The sequence below is a fragment of the Oryctolagus cuniculus genome, chromosome 11, assembly GCF_051225735.1.
Source record: "Oryctolagus cuniculus isolate XC-2025 breed Fujian yellow rabbit chromosome 11, ASM5122573v1, whole genome shotgun sequence".
Lineage (NCBI taxonomy): Eukaryota > Metazoa > Chordata > Mammalia > Lagomorpha > Leporidae > Oryctolagus > Oryctolagus cuniculus.
The window spans coordinates 24,760,155-24,778,970 of NC_142877.1; the positions used below are offsets into that span (position 1 = coordinate 24,760,155).

Below are 18,816 nucleotides of genomic sequence, written 5' to 3' on the forward strand. Positions count from 1 at the left end.
TGGCCGCGTCTCATCTCTGGGCTGTTGACACTTCCCGGTGTGAGCTGGTCAGCCGGCTGAGCTCACGTATCCTCGCCTCCACTTGCTGCGCACGCACACGTGTGTACGTGTGTGTATGTGTGCGTACATGTGTGTGTGTGTGTGTGTGTAAGGGGGAGCAGGCCACCACAGGGGTTTGCAGCGGTTACGCCGTGGGCTGCAGGATCTGCCCATGTGGCCCAGGGCAGGTGCCGTTACCTGTCTGAGCCTCGGTGGGCTCATGTGTTACATGGAGTTGCTGGGAGGCAGTGACGAGGGGCTGAGCTTAAGCTCCGAGCACCAAGCCTGGTACACACCAAGCGCTTAATAGGTGTGCGCTGCTGGTGTTGGCATGTGCCCCTTGATCTCTCAGGAGGCCTTCCCGACCCTTGGCTGAGCAGGGTGGGGATCAGTTCTGAATAATCCATGGCCGACAGCCCAATAATGGAGAGCGAACGAGATGATGGGTGTGGGGAGCAGCTCGGACTGGACTAAGTTACTGGAATTAAGACTTATTCTATGCATCTGCTCTCCCACAATATGGCGCTGGGAGAGAAGAAAACAGCTTTTACACAGCTGCCTCCAGTTCAACCAATAAACTGTAGGACTTGCTCCTGATTGGAGGAGAGCAGCGTACTCGGCGTGTGGGCAGCCGAGTTAGGATTGGCGGAGGAGGACTATAAAGGAGGAGAGAGATGGCATGCACCAGGAACATCTAAGGGGAACATCTAAGGGAACACCTGTGCAGCCCCCAAGAGAGCCGGCCGGCGGCGTGCCGCTCCCCTGCGGAAGTGGGGAATGTGGCCAGGGGGAACTGCCCTTCCACGGAGGTGGAAGGGGTAGTAGCCAACCCGGGAAGAACCAGCAGCAAACCCGGGGAGGGCCGAGCAGACAGAAAGAACAGCGCAGGGTCCTGTGTCGTTCCTCCACGAAGAGGGGGAGCGACAATGGGTAGCAAGCCTTCCCCCAGGGCCTAGAACAGATGGCAAATATTTTAACATTTGTGAAATTCTTTTTTTTTTTAAAGATTTATTTATTTGAAAGTCAGAGTTACGCGGAGATGTTAAATTCTTACACGTACAAATGCATACAAGGGAACAGTTCCAGAGACAGTGCCTGTCCTGTTTCTCAGAATCCCGCCCACTCCCTCCCCCCCCCAGGTGTCTGTCTCTGACCCCAGGGCGGGGGGATTGGCTTTGAGCTCCCTGCACCCTGGAGACGCAGCTCTCGCTCTTTGTGCTTGGCCTCTGCCAGCCAGGGTGACCTCTGGGCCTGCACGGCCCCGTGTGGCCTGGTACAGCCCGATGCGGCTCAGTGTGGCCCGGTGTGGCCCCATGCAACCCAATGTGGCCCTGTGTGGCTCAGTGTGGCCTGGTGCGGCTCGGTGTGGCCCGGTGTGACCGGCCTTCATTCTCGTTACTACGGGCACTCCAGTGGGTGTGTAGCCCACGGATATTTACTCATTCTATTTGTTCATTCTTTTTAAAAAGTTTATTGTTTTAAAGGTGTATTTGAGAGGTGGCGCAGGGCGGGGGAGAGCTCCCAGACGCTGGTTCACTCCCTAGATGTCCGTGACAGCTGAGATTGGGCCAGGGACAAAGCTGGGAGCGGGGACACAGTTCAGGTCTCCCACGTGGCAGGCGAGAACTCAGTTACCTCGGCCATCACCACTGCCTCTGGGGCGGGGTGGGGGTGGGGAGTCAGGGGCGGAGCCGGGGGTGGAGCCCGGCACTGATAGGGGGCATGAGTGTCTTGGCCCCGATATTTCTCTCTTCCCATTGGCACTTGGTGGGCATCTCGTTTGGGCTGTTGCGAGCCTTGCTGCTGGTCTCCTGGCGCACGTGTGCCTGAACTGTGAGGGCTGGGGTGTGGAGCAGACGCGTGCTCAGCCTCAGGTGCTGCCCAGAGTGAGCAGCCGTCCCTCTCCCTCCAGCAGGGCGGGAGGGCCCTGTCGCTCAGATCCTGCGAGCTGTCTCTTCCCATTTTGCGGATGGGAACAGCAAAGGATGAAGCATTTTGTTCCAAACCCTGTTAGGGAGTCCTGAGGCCCGGTTTCATTTGCGCGTGTGACCACAGAGACCTGGGCCAGCCCTCCGCTGGGCCTTGGGGGCTCCTGGCTTACAGCAGGTGAGCGCCACACCCTCAAGGAACTTCTACAGTCAGACGGAGCCAAATTTGGACTCACAGCTGTTTGGCACCAATGTTTTTGCATTTCCACTCTGTGACCCTTTTTCTACACCTCCAGCAATATTCTTGGCACATGGTAGGTACTCAAGAGAAACGGGTTGAATGAATGAATGAATGAATGGGAAGTCTCAACAGGCCCCTCCCCACATGGGGGAGCAAGCCGTGGCAGGACTTCCGGGTGCAAAGGCGGGCCGAGGGTCTCTGCTGCCATTTCAGAGCCGACGGCAAACCTCGGCATGCTTCCTCCTGTGGTGGAAGCACCAGCGACTAGGATGCCCGGGCCTAACGGTGGGTGCAGGCAGAGGGGACCTGAGCTACAGTTTATTGCAGGAGAGGATAGGATGTCCACAGGGCCTGGGGTCAAGGTTCCCAGAGGCCGCAAAGCCCCACGGTGGGAGACTTAAGGTCCCAAACTGTAGCATCTCCCTGTGGCCAACAGTAGGCAGCTGGACGGCCCTCCAGCCTGGAGTGCGTTGCATGGATTCACAGTTGGTCAAGTTCATGAGCAGGAGCCTGTTCTGGAAGGAAAGAGGCACCATCAGTCACCGGGGACCCTCCCTGCCCGCCCCCGTCCACAGCGAGGGGAGCACTCCTGTATCCCCGGCGACCGAGGGCGGGTGCCAGGGGCACCTCCGTCACAGCTCTTGCCAGGTGACACCTGATTGTCCACTTCTCCATGTCCTCTGAGCCCTAGGCTGTGATCCTGTGTGGGCAGGGACTGTGCCCGTTCGTCTGCAACTGGGGTGGGGGTGGTTGCAGGGTTGGGGTGGGGCCCGGGGTCCCTGCTGGGTTGAGTGACGCTCTGAGGGGAGGCGCTGGGGGGAGGTTCCATGACTCAGCAGGGCACAGTCCCCTCCACTGCCCCGGCTCTCTCAGGGGACCGCGGTGGCCATGGTAACACAGTCAGCTGTCACGTGCCCTCACGGTGTGCGCGCACACTCCCCGGGAACTGGAGGTCCCCTCTCGGCCCCGTGCCACTCCAGGGCAGTCTTCCTGGGCGGCCCAGGCACTCACCCGTGAGGCTCTTCAACAGCTTCACGTCCAGTTGCCGCAAGATCTCGCCGACCAGGGGACACACCTGGGCCGCGGGAGAGAAGAGCGGGGCCCTGTGGCCGGAAGCTCCAGCCTCGCTGGGTCTCCAGCAGCACCAGCTACACACCAGGCGCCATGCTTTGTCCCCCCGAATCCTCACGGCAGCTGCCTGAGACAGGGAGAGCCACGGCTCCCATGCTGCAGGTGGGCACACTGAGGCTGGGGGAGGCTGAGTCTCCTTGCCCAAGGACAGGTGGGCAAAACTGACATTGTTAATTGAGATTCTTCAACTTTGCCAAATTGCCAAGCGGTATGCCTGGCCCTCAGACTCAAGGATGCCCAAGGCACACTTTTTTTTCTCAGTCTTACCTGATTTTCTACCAGGTGTGGGATGATCTTTTCCAGGTTCTCTTCAAGGTTGTGGACAATATGCTTTGTCTTTGGTGGGATAGCCCTAGAGAGAGGAAGATGTGTGGAGCACCCGCGCCCAGCCGTCCAGGCAGCACCAACGCCTGCCCCAACGGGCTGAGGACACCTTCAGCTTCTTCCCAAAAACTGATTAATTAAATTTGAGACAGAGAGAAAGAAAGAGAGAGAGCCGGCGCCGCGGCTCACTAGGCTAATCCTCCGCCTAGCGGCACCGGCACACCGGGTTCTAGTCCCGGTCGGGGCGCCAGATTCTGTCCCGGTTGCCCCTCTTCCAGGCCAGCTCTCTGCTGTGGCCAGGGAGTGCAGTGGAGGATGGCCCAGGTGCTTGGGCCCTGCACCCCATGGGAGACCAGGAAAAGCACCTGGCTCCTGGCTCCTGCCATCGGATCAGCGCGGTGCGCCGGCCGCAGCGCGCCGGCCGCGGTGGCCATTGGAGGGTGAACCAACGGCAAAAAGGAAGACCTTTCTCTCTGTCTCTCTCTCTCACTGTCCACTCCGCCTGTCAAAAAAAAAAAAAAAAAAAAAAAAAAAAAAAAAAAAAAAAAGAAAGAGAGAGAGAGAGAGAGAGAGAGAGAAGGCTTGCGTCTGTTGATTCATTCCCCGAATGCCCGTAACGGAAAGGGCTGGACCAGACTGAAGCCAGAGGTCAGGAACTCCATGTGGGCTCAAGATGTGATGCGGAACACAGGCCAGGCCAGGAGCACCATCTCTGTGGTGTCTGGGCAGAGGGGAGACAGGCCAGGAGCGCCGTCTGTGTTGAGTCTGGGCAGAGGGGAGACAGGCCAGGAGCGCCGTCTGTGTTGAGTCTGGGCAGAGGGGAGACAGGCCAGGAGCGCCGTCTGTGTTGAGTCCAGGCAGAGGGGAGACCCGGGCGGGAAGCAGGCATTGCCACTGCCTCCAGGGTGTACACGGGCAGGATGCTGGAGCTGGAAGCAGAGCTGGACCTTGGCCCCGGGCACTCTGATTCGGGTTGTGGGGGTCCCCAGTGGCATCTTAACAGCCCCCTGCCCCTTGCAGATTGCGTGTCTCACTCTGCCCTGGGGGAATTCCCAGGCCTGTCCCAGGCCACACAGCGGCCGTGGGTCTTCCCACTGTGGGTGTCTGGAGCCCCAGGAGCCATGGGCTTTCCCGCTGTGAGCATCGGGTACAATCTAGGCACTCAGGATACGTCTGAAGACCACGTGAGCAGACGTGCACTAAGGTGCTCGTGGCTCCCAGCATTGTGGATTCGGGGATAAGCCAGCCCCAAAGCTTGCCCTCGCGGAGCTCACAGCACAGGCTGACGGGATTGGCCAGCCCTGCCACAGAGCTTCGTGAAACCCCGCAGCCCCAGCACCAGGCGTGGGTCCTGGCATGTTGGGAAACGCGGAACGCGTGAGTGATGAGAAGCTGCTTTGGAGAAGACACGAAGGGCGTCCCAGGCCAGAGGGCCAGCCTGTGCAAAGGCACGGCGGTGTGAAAGGCCAGGGCATGTTGCAGCCAGGCGGGAGGGCAGTGGGCTGCAGAGTCGGGCAGGGCGAGGGCAGGTGGGTCCCTACGCGGTGTCTCCGGACGGCTTGGCAGCAGGGGCTGGGGGCACGAGCTGCCTCAGGGCGGAGAATGGAGGGAAGGGGGCGAGGCCAAAGTGAGACCAGGCCAGGAGGAGGCTCCTGCGGTGGTCCAGGGAAGGACCATGAGTGGGAGTGGTGCTGGGGCACAGGAGAGAGAGGGGGCAACGAGGGCCACGAGGCTGGGCACCAAGGTCTGGCTTCTGGGAAGGGTGGCAGCGCCATCGCTGGGAGGGGACACAGGAAGAGGAGTGGATCCCGGGATCTGTTTGGGCCTCGTCCCGGGGCGGGGGCAGGGGGAAAGGTAGGGCCCAGCACTGGGGCATGGCCTTACTGGGTCAGGACCTGCACATGGTCCCCGCCGGGCTCCACACAGCACTTGCCCATCACGAGGTCCCTCCGGCCAAACTCGTCCTTCTCCAGCCAGAACTCCACCACGAGGTTCACACACGCGAGCATCGTGACAATGGTGTTAGCCATGGGCCTGCGGGGACAGGGGCCGGAGGATGAGCGGAAGCAGCCCGCCTGCTGCTGGGGCGGCCCTGGCACCCCGATTCATGCCCCTCCCCACAGGCCAGGCCCGGCTAGACCCTGAAGCCGGTGATGAACAGGAAAGCTGCTGGGAGCCAGAGCGGCCTTTACACGCCCTTGCAATCATGGAACCGGGAGTCACTCTGTGTTCCATGAGGGCTTCCCATCCGCATCTGCGGGGATGGCGGACACAGAGGGCTCTTCCGAGGGGGGAATGGTGAGCGGAGGCTGGGCAGGAATTGCGAGTGGTTCTTCCCCCAGTCAAGCCCAGTGCAGTGAGCTGTGTTGGGTCTGAATGAGCTCTGGGGCTGCTCCTCCCGTCTCAGTTCAGAGAGGTGAAGCGCCCTGCTCGAGGTCACACAGCAAGGGGGTGGGGGGGGGTGGAGGTCAGGGTTTGCATTCGGAAGGATTTGGGGACAGACAGCCCTGGGTTTCCCAGGCTGCCAGATTGTCCCCCAGCTCCCGGGTTCCCCGGGGAGGAGGCCCGTGCCGCTCGGACTCACAGGCCCAACTCGATGTCAGACTGCAGCGAGATGTTTGCTGAGAACCAGTCGTCGTGGAAAGACGTCTGGATCCCACCGTAGTCCAGCTGAACGTGGGCAATGCCAATGCTGCATGGGAGGAAAGAGCAGAGGCCCGCAGGGGTGAGGGAGCCGAGAAACGGCCCGGGGTCGGCGACAGGGGGCCACCAGTGCCACGTGTGCTACAGGCAGGTGCAGCAGCCTGGGCTGGGGCTGCCCCAGAGTGCCCCTGACGCTGCCTGCTCCTCCGTCTCGTGCAGCCCAGGCCAGCTGTGGATGGTGCTGACGTCAGGCCGGGCCACCCCGCTCAGACACCCGCACCCCATCTGCCCAGGAGCCGTGGCTAACTTCCCTCCACCCCTCACCCCTGCATTCCACGTGCTCTGGCTCTGCTCACAAATTGTACTTGGAGTCTGGCCATTTCCAAGTTTTGTGGCTGGGCCTAGGTCACCGACCTCCCGCCCCGGGGTGCTGCAGCTCCTTCCCAGGCTCCCTGCCATGGCCTTGGCCTCAGCACAGACTAAGCCCGAGGGGCCCAGCACTCGCCTTGCCCTCAACCTTCTCCACCACTTTCTCATGGCTCTTAGAACAAAATCCAGATGCCGCAAGACCTGCAGGGTGAGGTCCCCCCGCCCCTGCACCCTGCCTCTGCAGCCTCATCTCCTCCCACATGGACTTCTTTCCCTTCCTCAAATGCACCAAACTCTTCCCTACCCCAGGGCCTTGGCACTCACTGCTCCGTCTGCCCAGTGCTTTCCCCACGCCCTCCAGGTCTCTTTCTCTTTCCAAGTTTCCACGTAAAGACCACCTCTTTAGAAAGGTCTTTCTGAGCAGCCACACAGACACACACACCCCTTCTCTTGTTCAATCTGTCTTCGTTACTTGCCCCTTCACCTGAACTTGTTTACTTCCTAGCCAGGATGCCATATCTAAAAAGGCAGTGACCATGTGTGTTGTTCACAGCTGAATTGCCAGTACCTGGCTCAAGTCCCGGCACAGGGAGGTGCCCCGTCAGCACCTGTACCGTTTGTTGAAGGGGTGAACGGAGGGGCGTAATTGCAGCTGCTCGTCTCATAGGAAAACCCTGCTGGCGACCACTGTGCTGTTAGCACGCAGAGGATGGGACAGGCGTCAGTGAGGAGAGAGCTCCAGGGCAGAGCAGGCTAGAGCCCTGCAGGGGCTGGGGGGGCTGGGGAGCCGCCGTGCACGGTCAGAGAGGAAGCAGTCACGTGGCGGGCGGGCGCGGGAGAGTCACGGCGGTCAGGGTTATGTGGCCACCTGTACAGCAGATGGGAAGCTCCTGACAGCTCCCAGAGGCCAGCAAACTGTCGCCCCCATGTCACTGGGGAGACCCAAGGCCGACGCTCAGCGCACCCACACTCTGCCCAGAGCCGCCACCTGGCAATAGAGTGGAGAACCTGGACGTCTGACTCTGGTCCCGGGTGTGCTTGGCACCCGATGTTTATCCTGGCTGCCCTTTGGGGGAAAGTGTGTACCCATTTCACAGGTAAGTCCAGCGCGGTCAAGCAGTGTCTCCAGGGTTGGTGGCAGAGCCAGGATTGAAACACAGCTGTGACTCCTGAGCGGGCACGTTCACTGGCCCTGCTCTGCCACCTCCCAGGAGCAAGGCACTGGAGTCCCCGGTCTCGGTCCTGGGCCCCCACCTTCTCTTCTTTCCATCCCCCTCCCTTCCCTCTTCACGGCCTTGCACCTCCAGAGCCCGGCAAAGGCTCCCAGGGTGAGGGCTGGGGTTCAGGGTCTCACCTGATCTCTTGCTGCTGCTGGGCGCTCCTGCCGCCGATGAGCCAGCCCACCATCCCCGGGCCCCCTTGCCCGGACACATTCAGGCTGTCCAGCAGGGGCATGTTCTGGATGCGGCCCTCGACGTTGCTGTTCATGAGGCCCTGGGCGATAACTGGAAACGGACAAGGGACCAGTGGGGGCACCCTCTGCCCACCGCGTGACTGGTGCCTGTCAGCTCCTCCCCTACTCAGACCCACATCCTTCCCCTGTGCAAGAGCACTGTGGGAAATGAAACAGCAAACAAACCTACACCTGCAGAGGGGCCGGCCAGCAGCGGCTGCTCAGGGCGGGGTGGGGGCAGCTGATTGAGAAGAGTCCCCCGGGGCCGTGTCTCCGAGCTGGGAACACAGAGCTGACATACAAGCCGCAGACAGCAGCAGATGTCGGGGAAGAGACCAACAGGCCGGTGAACAGGGAGAGGAGGAACGCAGGCCACTCCCGCCCTGCTCTGGGGATAGGCTCCAGCACCAGGGGCGTGTCCCCAAGGAGGGGAGCCATAACAGCTTCGGGCCTGCACCCGTCCTGCCTCTCTGGGCTGCACACCTTCCGCCCAGGTTGGGGCCAGCTCTTAGGAAGCTCAGAGGTCCCCACAGCAGGCATTGATGTCCCTGACTTGCCCCATTGTGGTCGGATCCCGAGTGGGGCGCCCTGGGCCACTGCAGAGCAGCGGAGGCCACGGCTGCGCCCCTCCTGGCCCCAGCCCTCCTGATGGGGCCCCCTGATTCTGTTGCCTGCAAATGAGAGAGCGTGTCTGCATCGCAAACCTGGCCTCAAAGCCTGGCTCTCGCCTCCCTGAGCCTCCCTCAGCAGCAGGGGCAGGGATAAGGGCCAAGTCACGGGGCCTAGTGAGGAACGCTGACTGTCCCAGCAGCTGCTGACTGGTCACTGACTGGTGTCTGGCTCCAAAGACCCAAGTCCACTTTCGGTCTAATGGGAGAGACCTAAAAGGGTGTTTCAGTTTGTGGAAAGCAGAATTCAAAAATAACTTTATTTGGGGGCTGGCATTGTGGCTGAGCAGGTTAAAGCTGTGGTCTGCTGTGCCAGCATCCCATATGGCGCTTTCAATTCCTGGCTGCACCACTTCCGATCCAGCTCCCCACTGATGCACCTAAGAAGGCAGTGGAGGATGGCCCAGGTGTTTGGACCTCCACACCCACATAGCAGACCTGGAAGAAGCTCCTGGTTTTTGGTTTTGGCCTGGCCCAGCCCCAGCTGTTGCAACCATTTGGGGAGAGAACAGCGGTTGGAAGCTCTCTGTGTGTGTGTGTGTGTCTCTCTCTCTCCTACTCTTTCTCTGTAACTGTCTCCCAAATAGATAAATCTTTGCTTATTTTCGTGGAGAAAAATTTGAAATCTGTCTAGTTTTATCATAATACTTGCTTTCCATGAACTTTTTGAAGATCTCCCTGAAGTGTGGACTTCAATTTTTTTTGCACCTAAATCACCTTATCACTTCATTCTACTTTCAACAAAACTTTTTAAGTACCCACATGAGCTAAGCAAATAGTTTCAAAGACTACAGGTATGCCTGGGGCTCTTAGCAGTACATGGTTAACGATGGGAACTTATGAGCAGCGGACACTATCCACCCATCCACCCATCCATCATCCATCCACCCATACATCCACCCACCCATTATCCATCCACCCATCCATCATCCACCCATCTATCCCCCCATCCACCCCCCCATCCATCCCCCCATCCATCCATTCATCCTCTCTTCCAGGCCCATGGCACCACTGGCCATGGTCCACCGCTTCCCTGCCACACTGGCCCGAGAGCGAAACCGTGAGGTACACAGAGCTGTGAAATGCATAAGCCCAGTGCGGATGGCAGCTTTGGGCTGCAGAGGGAGCCGGCCGTGCAGCTTGCCTCCCTCTGACTCTCAGCTGTGGAAATGATAAGGTCTTGGCTGTTTGAGCCCCGCTGAGCCGGGCTCGCTGCTACGTGCACCCCTGCACCCTAACACATGTGTGGGGAGTGGCTACGGTGAGGAACACGCTTGCAGCTCAAGAAGAATCTCACACATATTTTCTCTCACTGACGTCTGAAAAGCAGCCTCAGGAACTAGCATTTTAACTGCACCCATTGTACAGATGCGGATAGCTGAGCCCACGGCTACACACAATATAATTAACAACTTAAATGAGAGGGATCCTTTTATGGCAAGCCTGCAATGCCAGGTTTCCGTGTAAAAAGATGAAGATCCCATCCCCCACATCTCTGGCCTACAAGGCTTTATGGAAGAGATTTATTAAACTTTTTAAAAGAACGACTGTGGAAGAAGAGAGGGAAAGTAAAAGGAATTCATTCCATGAGGCTAGCATGGCTTACCTAGCCCCAGGGTAGCACAAGGAAAGAAAGTTAAATAGTAGTTTAAGAATTTGCTGAGATCCTTACATAATTAGCTAATAAACATACAGTCCATTATTAAAAATGGGTTTATTCTAGAAATACTAAGATGGCTCAAAGCAGCATGGCCTGCAGATGGATTAAAATCCTAAATAAGAAAGGCAAAAGTATAAAGCTCTTAGAGGACACAAAGCAGGCTATCACCGGGTGGGGCGAGGCCTCAAGATTCTCCCAACACAGCCATGAACTAGCAGTGACTTAGAAGACATTGTCTCTCCACCAACACAGGGCAGGGCAATCAGGGAGAAATACAGGGGCCCCCAGCCCTGCCTGGGCAGACCAACCAGGCACAGATGGAAATACTGGAGGCAAAGGCAAAGGGCATCTGCATTGAGTACGTGCGTGCTCTCGTGCCGCCATGCCCCAGGCAGTGCAGCAGCACTTAGCTGGAGCAGGCGAGAGAAGCAATCTGGAGACGATTTTGAATCTTCAGGAGGATTGTGTAGGTTGCCTGCAAAGATTTCACTGTTTTCTAAGAGACGTGAGCACCTGCGGAGTTTTGTACCTACAGGGGCCGGGGTCCTGGAGCCAATTCCCACAGGACCCAAGGGCTGAATGGAATGGCAGTGATTTAAGTGATTCTGATGCTAAGAATATATTGATACTCAAACCAAAGAGGATGAAAAATAAAATAGGAGAGCAAACTGAAAAATGGATAACAGGGAATTCAAAGGGATCATGGGGCCAGCATTGCTGCCCCACTTCTGATCCAGCTCTCTGCTGTGGCCTGGGAAAGCAGTAGAAGATGGCCCAAGTCCTTGGGCCCCTGCACCCATGTAGGAGACCTGGAAGAAGCTCCTGGCTCCTGGCTCCTGGCTTCGGATTGGCCCAGCTCTGGCCATTGTGGCCATCTGAGGAGTGAATCAACACATGGAAGACCTCTCTCTCTCTCTCTCTCTCTCTCTCTCTCTGCCTCTGTCTCTCTGTAACTCTGCCTTTCAAATAAATAAATTAATCTTAAAAAAAGAAAAAAGCAAAAGAGTTGAAATGGTCAAAACATTTCGATGAGATGCTCAGAGTTCCCACTAAGCAGACGGGGTCAGGCTAAGACGTTAGCTGTCTCTCAGCTACACATGAGATTGGCAAAAAGTAAGAAGACGGTGGTACAGGCTGAGTCATGTCCCTGTCTCTCCCCGGTGTGACTGGAGTTGGAGACAGGGCCTTCAGGGAGGTCATTAAGGTTAAATGAGGTCATAGGAGTGGACCCTCATCTGATGGCTAGCACTGGTGCCCACAGGGAGAGGAGGAGACACAGGGACCTCTTTCTCCGGGTACACAGAGGCCAGGCGGTGTAGGGGAGTGTTGAGAGCACAGCCGTCTGTCAGCCAGCAAGGAGGCCCCACCAGAAACAAATCTGCAGGCACCTTGACCTTGACCTTGGTCCTTCAACCTCTAGAACTGTGAGCAAATAAGTGTCTGCCACTGAAGCCCCCAGCCATGACCTCTTGCCAGGGCAGCCAGAGCAGGCTGGTGCAGACAGGCCCTCCCCAGCGTTGAGGAAGAGGGGCCGCAGGTGTGGGCCACGGGTAGCCGGGCACGGCCATTCTGGAGAGGATTCTGGCAGTTTGGGCTGAATGGAGTTTATTCTGCCCACAGCCTGCCCTCGTCCTTCTGAGTAGATCCCAGAGGAATTCTCCCACAGACTGTGACATGGACACGGCAAAGGTGTTCATCTCAGCACAGTTTACAGCAGCGAGAGTAGGGATGGCTTCGGTGTCCAACTCTAGGGGAGGTGACCGGAGGTGCACGCAGCTTAAGGAAGTCTCTGCTCCGGCTGAAGCAGCGTAGATGTCAACAGCAGTGTTGAGAGAAAACATTCAGAACCAGGATGAGAGGCACACGGCATCGCTCAATGCACCACACGCACGCATCCAACACATGCAGTGACCGGGCAGTGGGAGAGGGACCAGGAATACAGGGGGGAGTCGCACAAATAAAGCAGAGGAGGGGCCTCGCGGGGATGCAGGCTTGTGACCATGACGATGTGCTATGCGGTGACATAGTTAACCCTGATGTTTTGTACTTGAGGTCCAAGAAAGGAAAAAAGAAAAGGGGCAAAGTGACCGAGCACAGTCACCCAGCAGGTCGGGGGTGGGAGCCCAGAGGATACCGTACCTTCCCCACCCACCCGGCCGACAGCAGGCAGACAGGGCTATGCTTACTTCTTGCCAGGGTGGATCTGCTGTCTGTGTGGGCCTTGGCCAGGCCAGGCCACAGCTGCATACGCAGGGCCGAGGGCCAGGCCAGCAATCCAAGGAGGAAGAGGGGCCTCCAGAGCATACGCATCTCGGGTTCCGGCACCTGCAGGTGCTGAGAAGGGTCAGACCGGGCCTGGGCAGTTGGCTGTGAGGGTAGCCACCTGGAAAGGTGGGCTCATGGTTTTCTGCAGGAAGATGACACCAGAGTTAGCCCCCGGCATGCTGTGTGGAGCCGCGACTGGCTCTGGCAGCTGCCACCAGGGTTTGCCCACGCGGCATGAGCAGCAGGTGGAACTGTGGGCGGGGGAGGCAGGGCTCCAGGGGGCGGTCTTGTTGCTTGGAGACACTGAGCAGGGCCCACTGTTGGGTCATCCAGCAGGTCCTGGTGACTCTGGTGAATGGATGAATGAACAAATGAGTGAGGACGGCTAACCCTAGGCTCTCCAATTGGCCTAGGACTTTCTGAAGGGCAAGCTCAACCTCAATCCCTACGATGATGCTTGCTTGGCAGGAACCGAGGGCTAATGAATGGTGGTTGAGGGACTGCAGGGATGAGTGAGTGAGGGTGCCTGAGCCCGGGATTCCCACCAAACGAGGAGCTCCCGGAGGTCCAGGCGTGCGGCTACGGAATCATCACGTCTCCGGCGTCTCCGTGTTGGCCGTGGGGCAGGTACGCATCCGTGTTTGTTGATAACACGAGTGTGTGAAGGAAAGGTGGAGGGTGGACGGAACTTTCTGATAAGATGTAGAGGGGAACAGAGGTGCTTGAAGCCCAGGTTCGCCCTGGAGTTCTGGGCTTGGGGGTCAGAGGGAATTCACCCCAAGACCCTGTCCTTACCGGCTTGAGAGCGGCTCTGCGAACCACCCCGTTGTCCCAGCCCCAGCCTTGACGTCACCCTGGGCTCCCCTTCCCTCATCTCCCACAGCCCATCTGTCAGAAAACCCACGGCGGCTTCCAGAGTCTGACCACGCCCGCCAGCTCCTCGGCCACCACCATCGCGGCCTGAGTGACCGGCAGGTGCCCAGCTTCTGCGCTTGCCTCCTTTGCACACGGCAGCCCAAGCCGTCACTCCGCGTTCCCCATCGTGCATAGAAAAGCGGCTCAACCCCAGCCGTGCCCCCCGGGGGCCCCAACCCTCCCCCACCCCAGAGCCTCAACTCCCACCTCTGGCTTCCGCACCAGCTCCACTGCAGCCGCGCAGGCTGGAGTCTGGACTCTTCAATGCCACCGCTGTGCTCTGAGACAAAGGCCTCTGTCCCTGTCCTGTGCCGCTTCCTGGGCTCGAGGGGATGCCCAGGGTCCCTCTTGGACAAGGGCCAGGACAACGCCCTCTGCTTTTGTTAAGAGCCCGTGCTGGCGCCCAGCTTCAGGGTGTTGGTTTTCCGTCATTTCAGGTCCTTTCTCAGGGTTCATGACCCCTCGGGGATGTTTGTAGAATCTCAGTTTCTTCCAGATGCGCCTCGCGAGCCTTCCTGGTCTTGTGTAACCGCTTGGAATTTGTTAGTTTTTGTCAATAAAACTGGAGAAGAGTGGGCACGGCCGGGAGCACAGGGCTGTTGTCCTTGGCCTTGGACGTCTGGGCACAGAGGTGGGCGCAGCCGTGGGTCCCGCCTCATTTCAGGCCCCAGAGCTGAACGGAAGGACGGTACGGAGGGGGTAGATGGGCAGGGGGCTGCGTGCCCATTCAGAGCGATGAGGCAGCCGTGCTCAGGAGGCAAGCGCCGGGTCTGCAGCCAAGGACGTGTGGAGCCCGGTGGCTCACAGATCAGGGCTTGGGTCCGTCTCAGTCTCTTCTTCCTCTCTCTTTTTTTCTTAAGATTTATTTATTTGAGAGGTAGAGTTACAGACAGAGGATAAGAGACAGAGAGAAAGAGCTCCCAACTGCTGGTTCACTCCCCAAATGGCCACAATGGCCGTAGCTGAGCTGATCTGAAGCCAGGAGCTTCTTCCGGGTCTCCCACGCAGGTGCAGGGGCCCAAGAACTTGGGCCATCTTCTGTTGCTTTCCCAGATAGATTAGCAGAGAGCTGGACTCAAACCAGTACCCATATAGGATGCCAGCACCACAGGCAGAGGCTTACCTTACTATACAATAGCGCTGGCCTTTATTTTTTTTGAAGATTAACTTATGGCCAGTGCCACGGCTCAATAGGCTAATCCTCCACCTTGTGGCGCTGGCACACCAGGTTCTAGTCCCAGTCAGGGCGCCGGGTTCTGTCCTGGTTGCCCCTCTTCCAGTCCAGCTCTCTGCTGTGGCCCGGGAGTGCAGTGGAGGATGGCCCAAGTGCTTGGGCCCTGCACCAGCATGGGAGACCAGGAGAAGCACCTGGCTCCCGGCTTCGGATCAGCGCAGTGCACCAGCCACAGCGTACCAGCCATAGCAGCCACTGGAGAAAAAGATTAACTTATTTATTTGGAGAGCAGAGGTGCACTGGAGGGAGGGAGGAGAGAGAGAGAGAGATCTTCCACGGGCTGAATACCCCCCCCCCCCCGCCCCCACACACACACCACATGGCTGCAATGGCTGGGCTTGGCCAGGCTGAAGCCAGGATCCTGGCACTCCATCCTGGTCTCCCACGTTGGGGAGAGGGGCTCGAGCCCTTGGGCCATCTTCGGCTGCCTTCTTGGTGGAGTCAGTTCCCCGGGAGGGTGAGAGAACAGTGCAGACCCCAGAGCTGCAATGAGGGAGCCAAGCCCGATCAGAGCTCACAAATCATGGTGTTCTGCTCCCCCGCGTCTTTGTCATCAATCTGAGCCTCTGCCTCGCTTCCCTCTCCCAGCCAGCTTCCCCCAGAACTGGCTTTTCCTTTTCGGGGCATTTTGGAAAGGCGATGCAAACGTTGGTTTGTCTTCATGAAAAAGGCAGATGATGAGACGATGCTGCTCATAGTCCTGGGGTCCCGTGGACCCCCTGAGCCCTGCCCTTTGGCACCACAGGGCAACTGTGGCCTTCTGGGTAACTGGCTCTCAAGGAGTCTGGCTTGGGCGAAGCTGATTTATCCACTCATGCAACCTGTGTTCACTGAGAGCCGGCCAGGTCCCAGCCCAGGCATCTGGCTCTCCAGGCATTTAGGTGCAGCGAGGGGTCGGCATACTCAAAAGAAAGATCCAGTCGGGGAGCTCCAGACAAGCGCGGTGTGCACTTGGGAGCCCACTTGAGAGCAGGGCTGGGGAGGGGCTCCCCGGAAGCCGACATCTGCACCCAGTGCGGGCAAGCAGGTGTGCCGGGCAGAGGGAACCGGAAAGGCCTCACTGGGCTGGGGACTAAAGGAAGACAGGTTAGGCTGGATCCACCAGGTGAGAGGTCGGCGCCCTGAGGCCCTGCTCGGCTCTGCGGGCGGCCCAGCAGGTTGGGCACACAGGCGCCCGCCCCTGGTGGCTGGCACCGGGGGCTCCATGGCTGCTCCAGCCCCTCCCCCGGACCACCACCCCTGACTCCTCCAGTGGAGGGGGCGAAGCCTCACTCTGACTCCAGGGCGGGCGCTGCATGCAGCGATAGCGCCCACTGGGGGTGGCGCAGGGGGTTCAGTCCAAGTGTGGGGAGCAGAGGCCCGTTATTCATTTAGATCACTCCTGGCTTCCGTTACGTATTCCTATGGTTATTTTTCATTTTTCGCACACCTTGGCTTCCTCTCTGCTTCCTACCGGTTTCTCAGAGGGGCCACATCTTTCTTTGTCCCTCCTCTCTCAGTTTTTGGATCCCAGCCCTCCTTTTACCAATTTTTGGTGATACGTGTCACCCCAAATTTGTTCATTTTGCTTTAAGTGATCCTAAATTCTTTTAAAAAATATTTATTTATTTATTTGAGAGGCAGAACTACAGGCAGAGAAAGGGGGAGACAGAGAGAGAGAGAGAGGTTTTCCATCTGCTGGCTCACTCCCCAAATGCCTGCAATGGCAGGAGCTGAGCTGATCCGAAGCCAGGAGCCAGGAGCTTCCTCAGGGTCTCCCACGTGGGTTCAGGGGCTCAAGCACCTGGGCCATCCTCCACTGCTTTCCCAGGCCACAGCAGAGAGCTGGATTGGAAGTGCAGCAGCCGGGACTCAAATTGGCTCTCATATGGGATGTCAGCACTGCAGGTGGTGGCTTTACCCACCACGCCAGAGCACCGGCCCCTAATCCTAAAATCCTGAAAATGGCTGTGAAGTTCCATTTCTGCATCTGGATCTGGGGATTGGGGAATTGTCCTTAGCAGGGGTTGTGTGAGTGGAGAGGGATGTCCCGCTCCTGCTGTGCAGTGTGTAGCACTGTGGGACTTATATCTCTATGTGGGACCATGGTGTGTTTTTTTTTTTTTGACAGGCAGAGTGGACAGTGAGAGTGGACAGTTGGTTCACCCTCCAATAGCCACTGCAGTCAGCGAGCTGTGGCCAGTGCACCGCGCTGATCCAAAGCCAGGAGCCAGGTGCTTCTCCTGGTCTCCCATGGGGTACAGGGCCCAAGCACTTGGGCCAGCCTCCACTGCACTCCCTGGCCACAGCAGAGAGCTGGCCTGGAAGAGGAGCAACCGGGACAGAATCCGGCGCCCCGACCGGGACTGGAACCTGGGGTGCCGGCGCCGCAGGCGGAGGATTAGCCTAGTGAGCCGCGGCGCTGGCCTTGGGGACCGTAGGTTTTACTGGGCATTTCCTTGGGCCCAACAACAATCAGCACAGACAGAACCCCTGTGTTTACTGAACCGGCATTCCAGGCCCCAGATAATAAGGAACTGAAGAGAGATTTTGCAGGGTGCTGAGAGCTTTGAAGGAAATGAGATGGAACAGTGAGAGGCTGCCTGGCGGGGAGCGGGGAAGGAGGGGCCCCTTTACAAAGGTTGGGCGTGGAGCTTTGCAGGTGTTGATAGGAGCCACGAGGAGATGGGGCAGCGGGGTGTTCCAGGCAGCACGTTCCAGCTCTGAAGTTGGAGTGAGCTGAGCTGAACATCACTGTGGGAAGAACCGGAATGCCAGTGTGACCAGAAGGAAGAGCGGTGGGGTCTGGGGTCTGACACCTGCCCCGGCACAGATCAAGTGCATCCTCGCAGGCCTTCGTGGATAAGCTATTCCATTTCCAGGGACCTGAGATTAATTAGCGACTGCCGGATAGTCTGGTGGGCCAGGGTTCTGACGGCCAGCCCATTCCTGCTGTCTGTTACATCTTGTTACCGTCAGGAAGTTCAGGCATCCCAGCCTTACTGAGTGAAGGCCTCTGTTTCCGGCAGCCTCCACAGTAAACTTTTGAAGCCGTTTCCAGCTGTGTGACCTTATGGGAGACCCAAGGGCTTTGGTGAATGTACCCATCCACGGGGGAAGTGGGCGCATTCCTTGGCCTAACATCCCTAGAGTAAGTTGCCACATACGGTCCCCATGTGTGCTGACAGAGATGGGGGAAATGGCCGTTGTTTGGGAGTCTGCAGGTGACTTTTCCCTTGCTTCTTGTCCCCTGGGAGCATGCTGAGCTGTGAACCTCAGTATGGGTCTATTGGCAGCAAGGGGAGGTTGGGGTGAGTTTTGAGGGAATGGGCCTCTCCCTGTCAAAAGACTGCTGAGCCTGCAGCTGCCACGGAGCAGGCGAGGCGGGGAAGGCCGTGTCCTCAGAGCAGGCGGGAAGGGTACTTTTGTTGGCAATAGAAGCTCAGGGTGACTCTGGGATTCAAGGTCTGAATTCTCCCAGATGTGCGCATTCCGAGTCTCAGAGCCCCAGTCCTTTCCAGCAAATGTCTTGACTTTTCTGGGGTGGCGTGCTGAGTCTGTAGATTCAATTCCAAGGTAATTATGTGACCCTGGAATTAAACTGAATTTCTATTTTCTGTGAATCAGCCTCGTGACCATAAGAACCAATTCCTTTATTACCACCACATAAACACACCGGCTGTGTTCCATGGAGATGCGCTTCCACAAGGACTCCAGATCGCTTGGAGACAGCCGTGCCATCCCGCTGTAGACACCAGGAATGCCAGATGGTTGAGTGTGGCAGCCACCGTTTCCTTTAGAAGTGGCTTCAAGCAGTGCTCTCTGAGGTCTGATCACAGTGCTACTTGGCTCGCTCGCGATGCCCCTGTGTTCCATGCGTCACCATCCTTGGGTTCTTGGAACAGCTCTTGGTACCAAGTACTGTTCTGATCAGGGTCTGATTGAGAAAAAGGAAAGCACACACTTA

At 58.0% G+C, this 18,816-nt stretch overlaps 1 protein-coding gene across 4 annotated transcripts; it reads right to left on the reverse strand.

Moving 5' to 3' along the window:
* Nucleotides 1-1,174: 1,174 nt before the first annotated feature.
* Nucleotides 1,175-12,927, reverse strand: BPIFA3 (BPI fold containing family A member 3). 4 transcript variants are annotated; one of them, XM_070051413.2, is made up of 7 exons: nucleotides 12,643-12,927; nucleotides 8,030-8,180; nucleotides 6,248-6,355; nucleotides 5,548-5,697; nucleotides 3,607-3,691; nucleotides 3,220-3,283; nucleotides 1,175-2,718 (listed from the first exon to the last, which is right to left on the reverse strand). In XM_070051413.2, the coding sequence occupies exons 1-7, from the start codon at nucleotides 12,764-12,766 to the stop codon at nucleotides 2,705-2,707; spliced, it is 696 nt and encodes a 231-aa protein (XP_069907514.2). In that variant the 5' UTR covers nucleotides 12,767-12,927; the 3' UTR covers nucleotides 1,175-2,704. The 4 variants fall into 4 exon arrangements, with proteins under 4 accessions (XP_069907514.2, XP_069907513.2, XP_089163298.1 ...); XM_070051412.2 differs by having other exon boundaries at nucleotides 1,184-2,723; nucleotides 12,643-12,925; XM_089307172.1 differs by lacking the exon at nucleotides 12,643-12,927 and adding an exon at nucleotides 8,319-8,479 and having other exon boundaries at nucleotides 1,185-2,723.
* Nucleotides 12,928-18,816: the final 5,889 nt, after the last annotated feature.

Excerpts from the sequence above, each read along its gene's own strand:
- BPIFA3 (XM_070051412.2), bottom strand. The coding sequence starts at position 12,766 with ATGCGTATGCTCTGGAGGCCCCTCTTCCTCCTTGGATTGCTGGCCTGG. Across the intron at positions 8,181-12,642 it reads CAGATCCACCCTGGCAAGAA|TTATCGCCCAGGGCCTCATG; the intron begins GTAAGCATAGCC and ends GTCCGTTTCCAG. Across the intron at positions 3,284-3,606 it reads CACACCTGGTAGAAAATCAG|GTGTGTCCCCTGGTCGGCGA; the intron begins GTAAGACTGAGA and ends CCCGCGGCCCAG.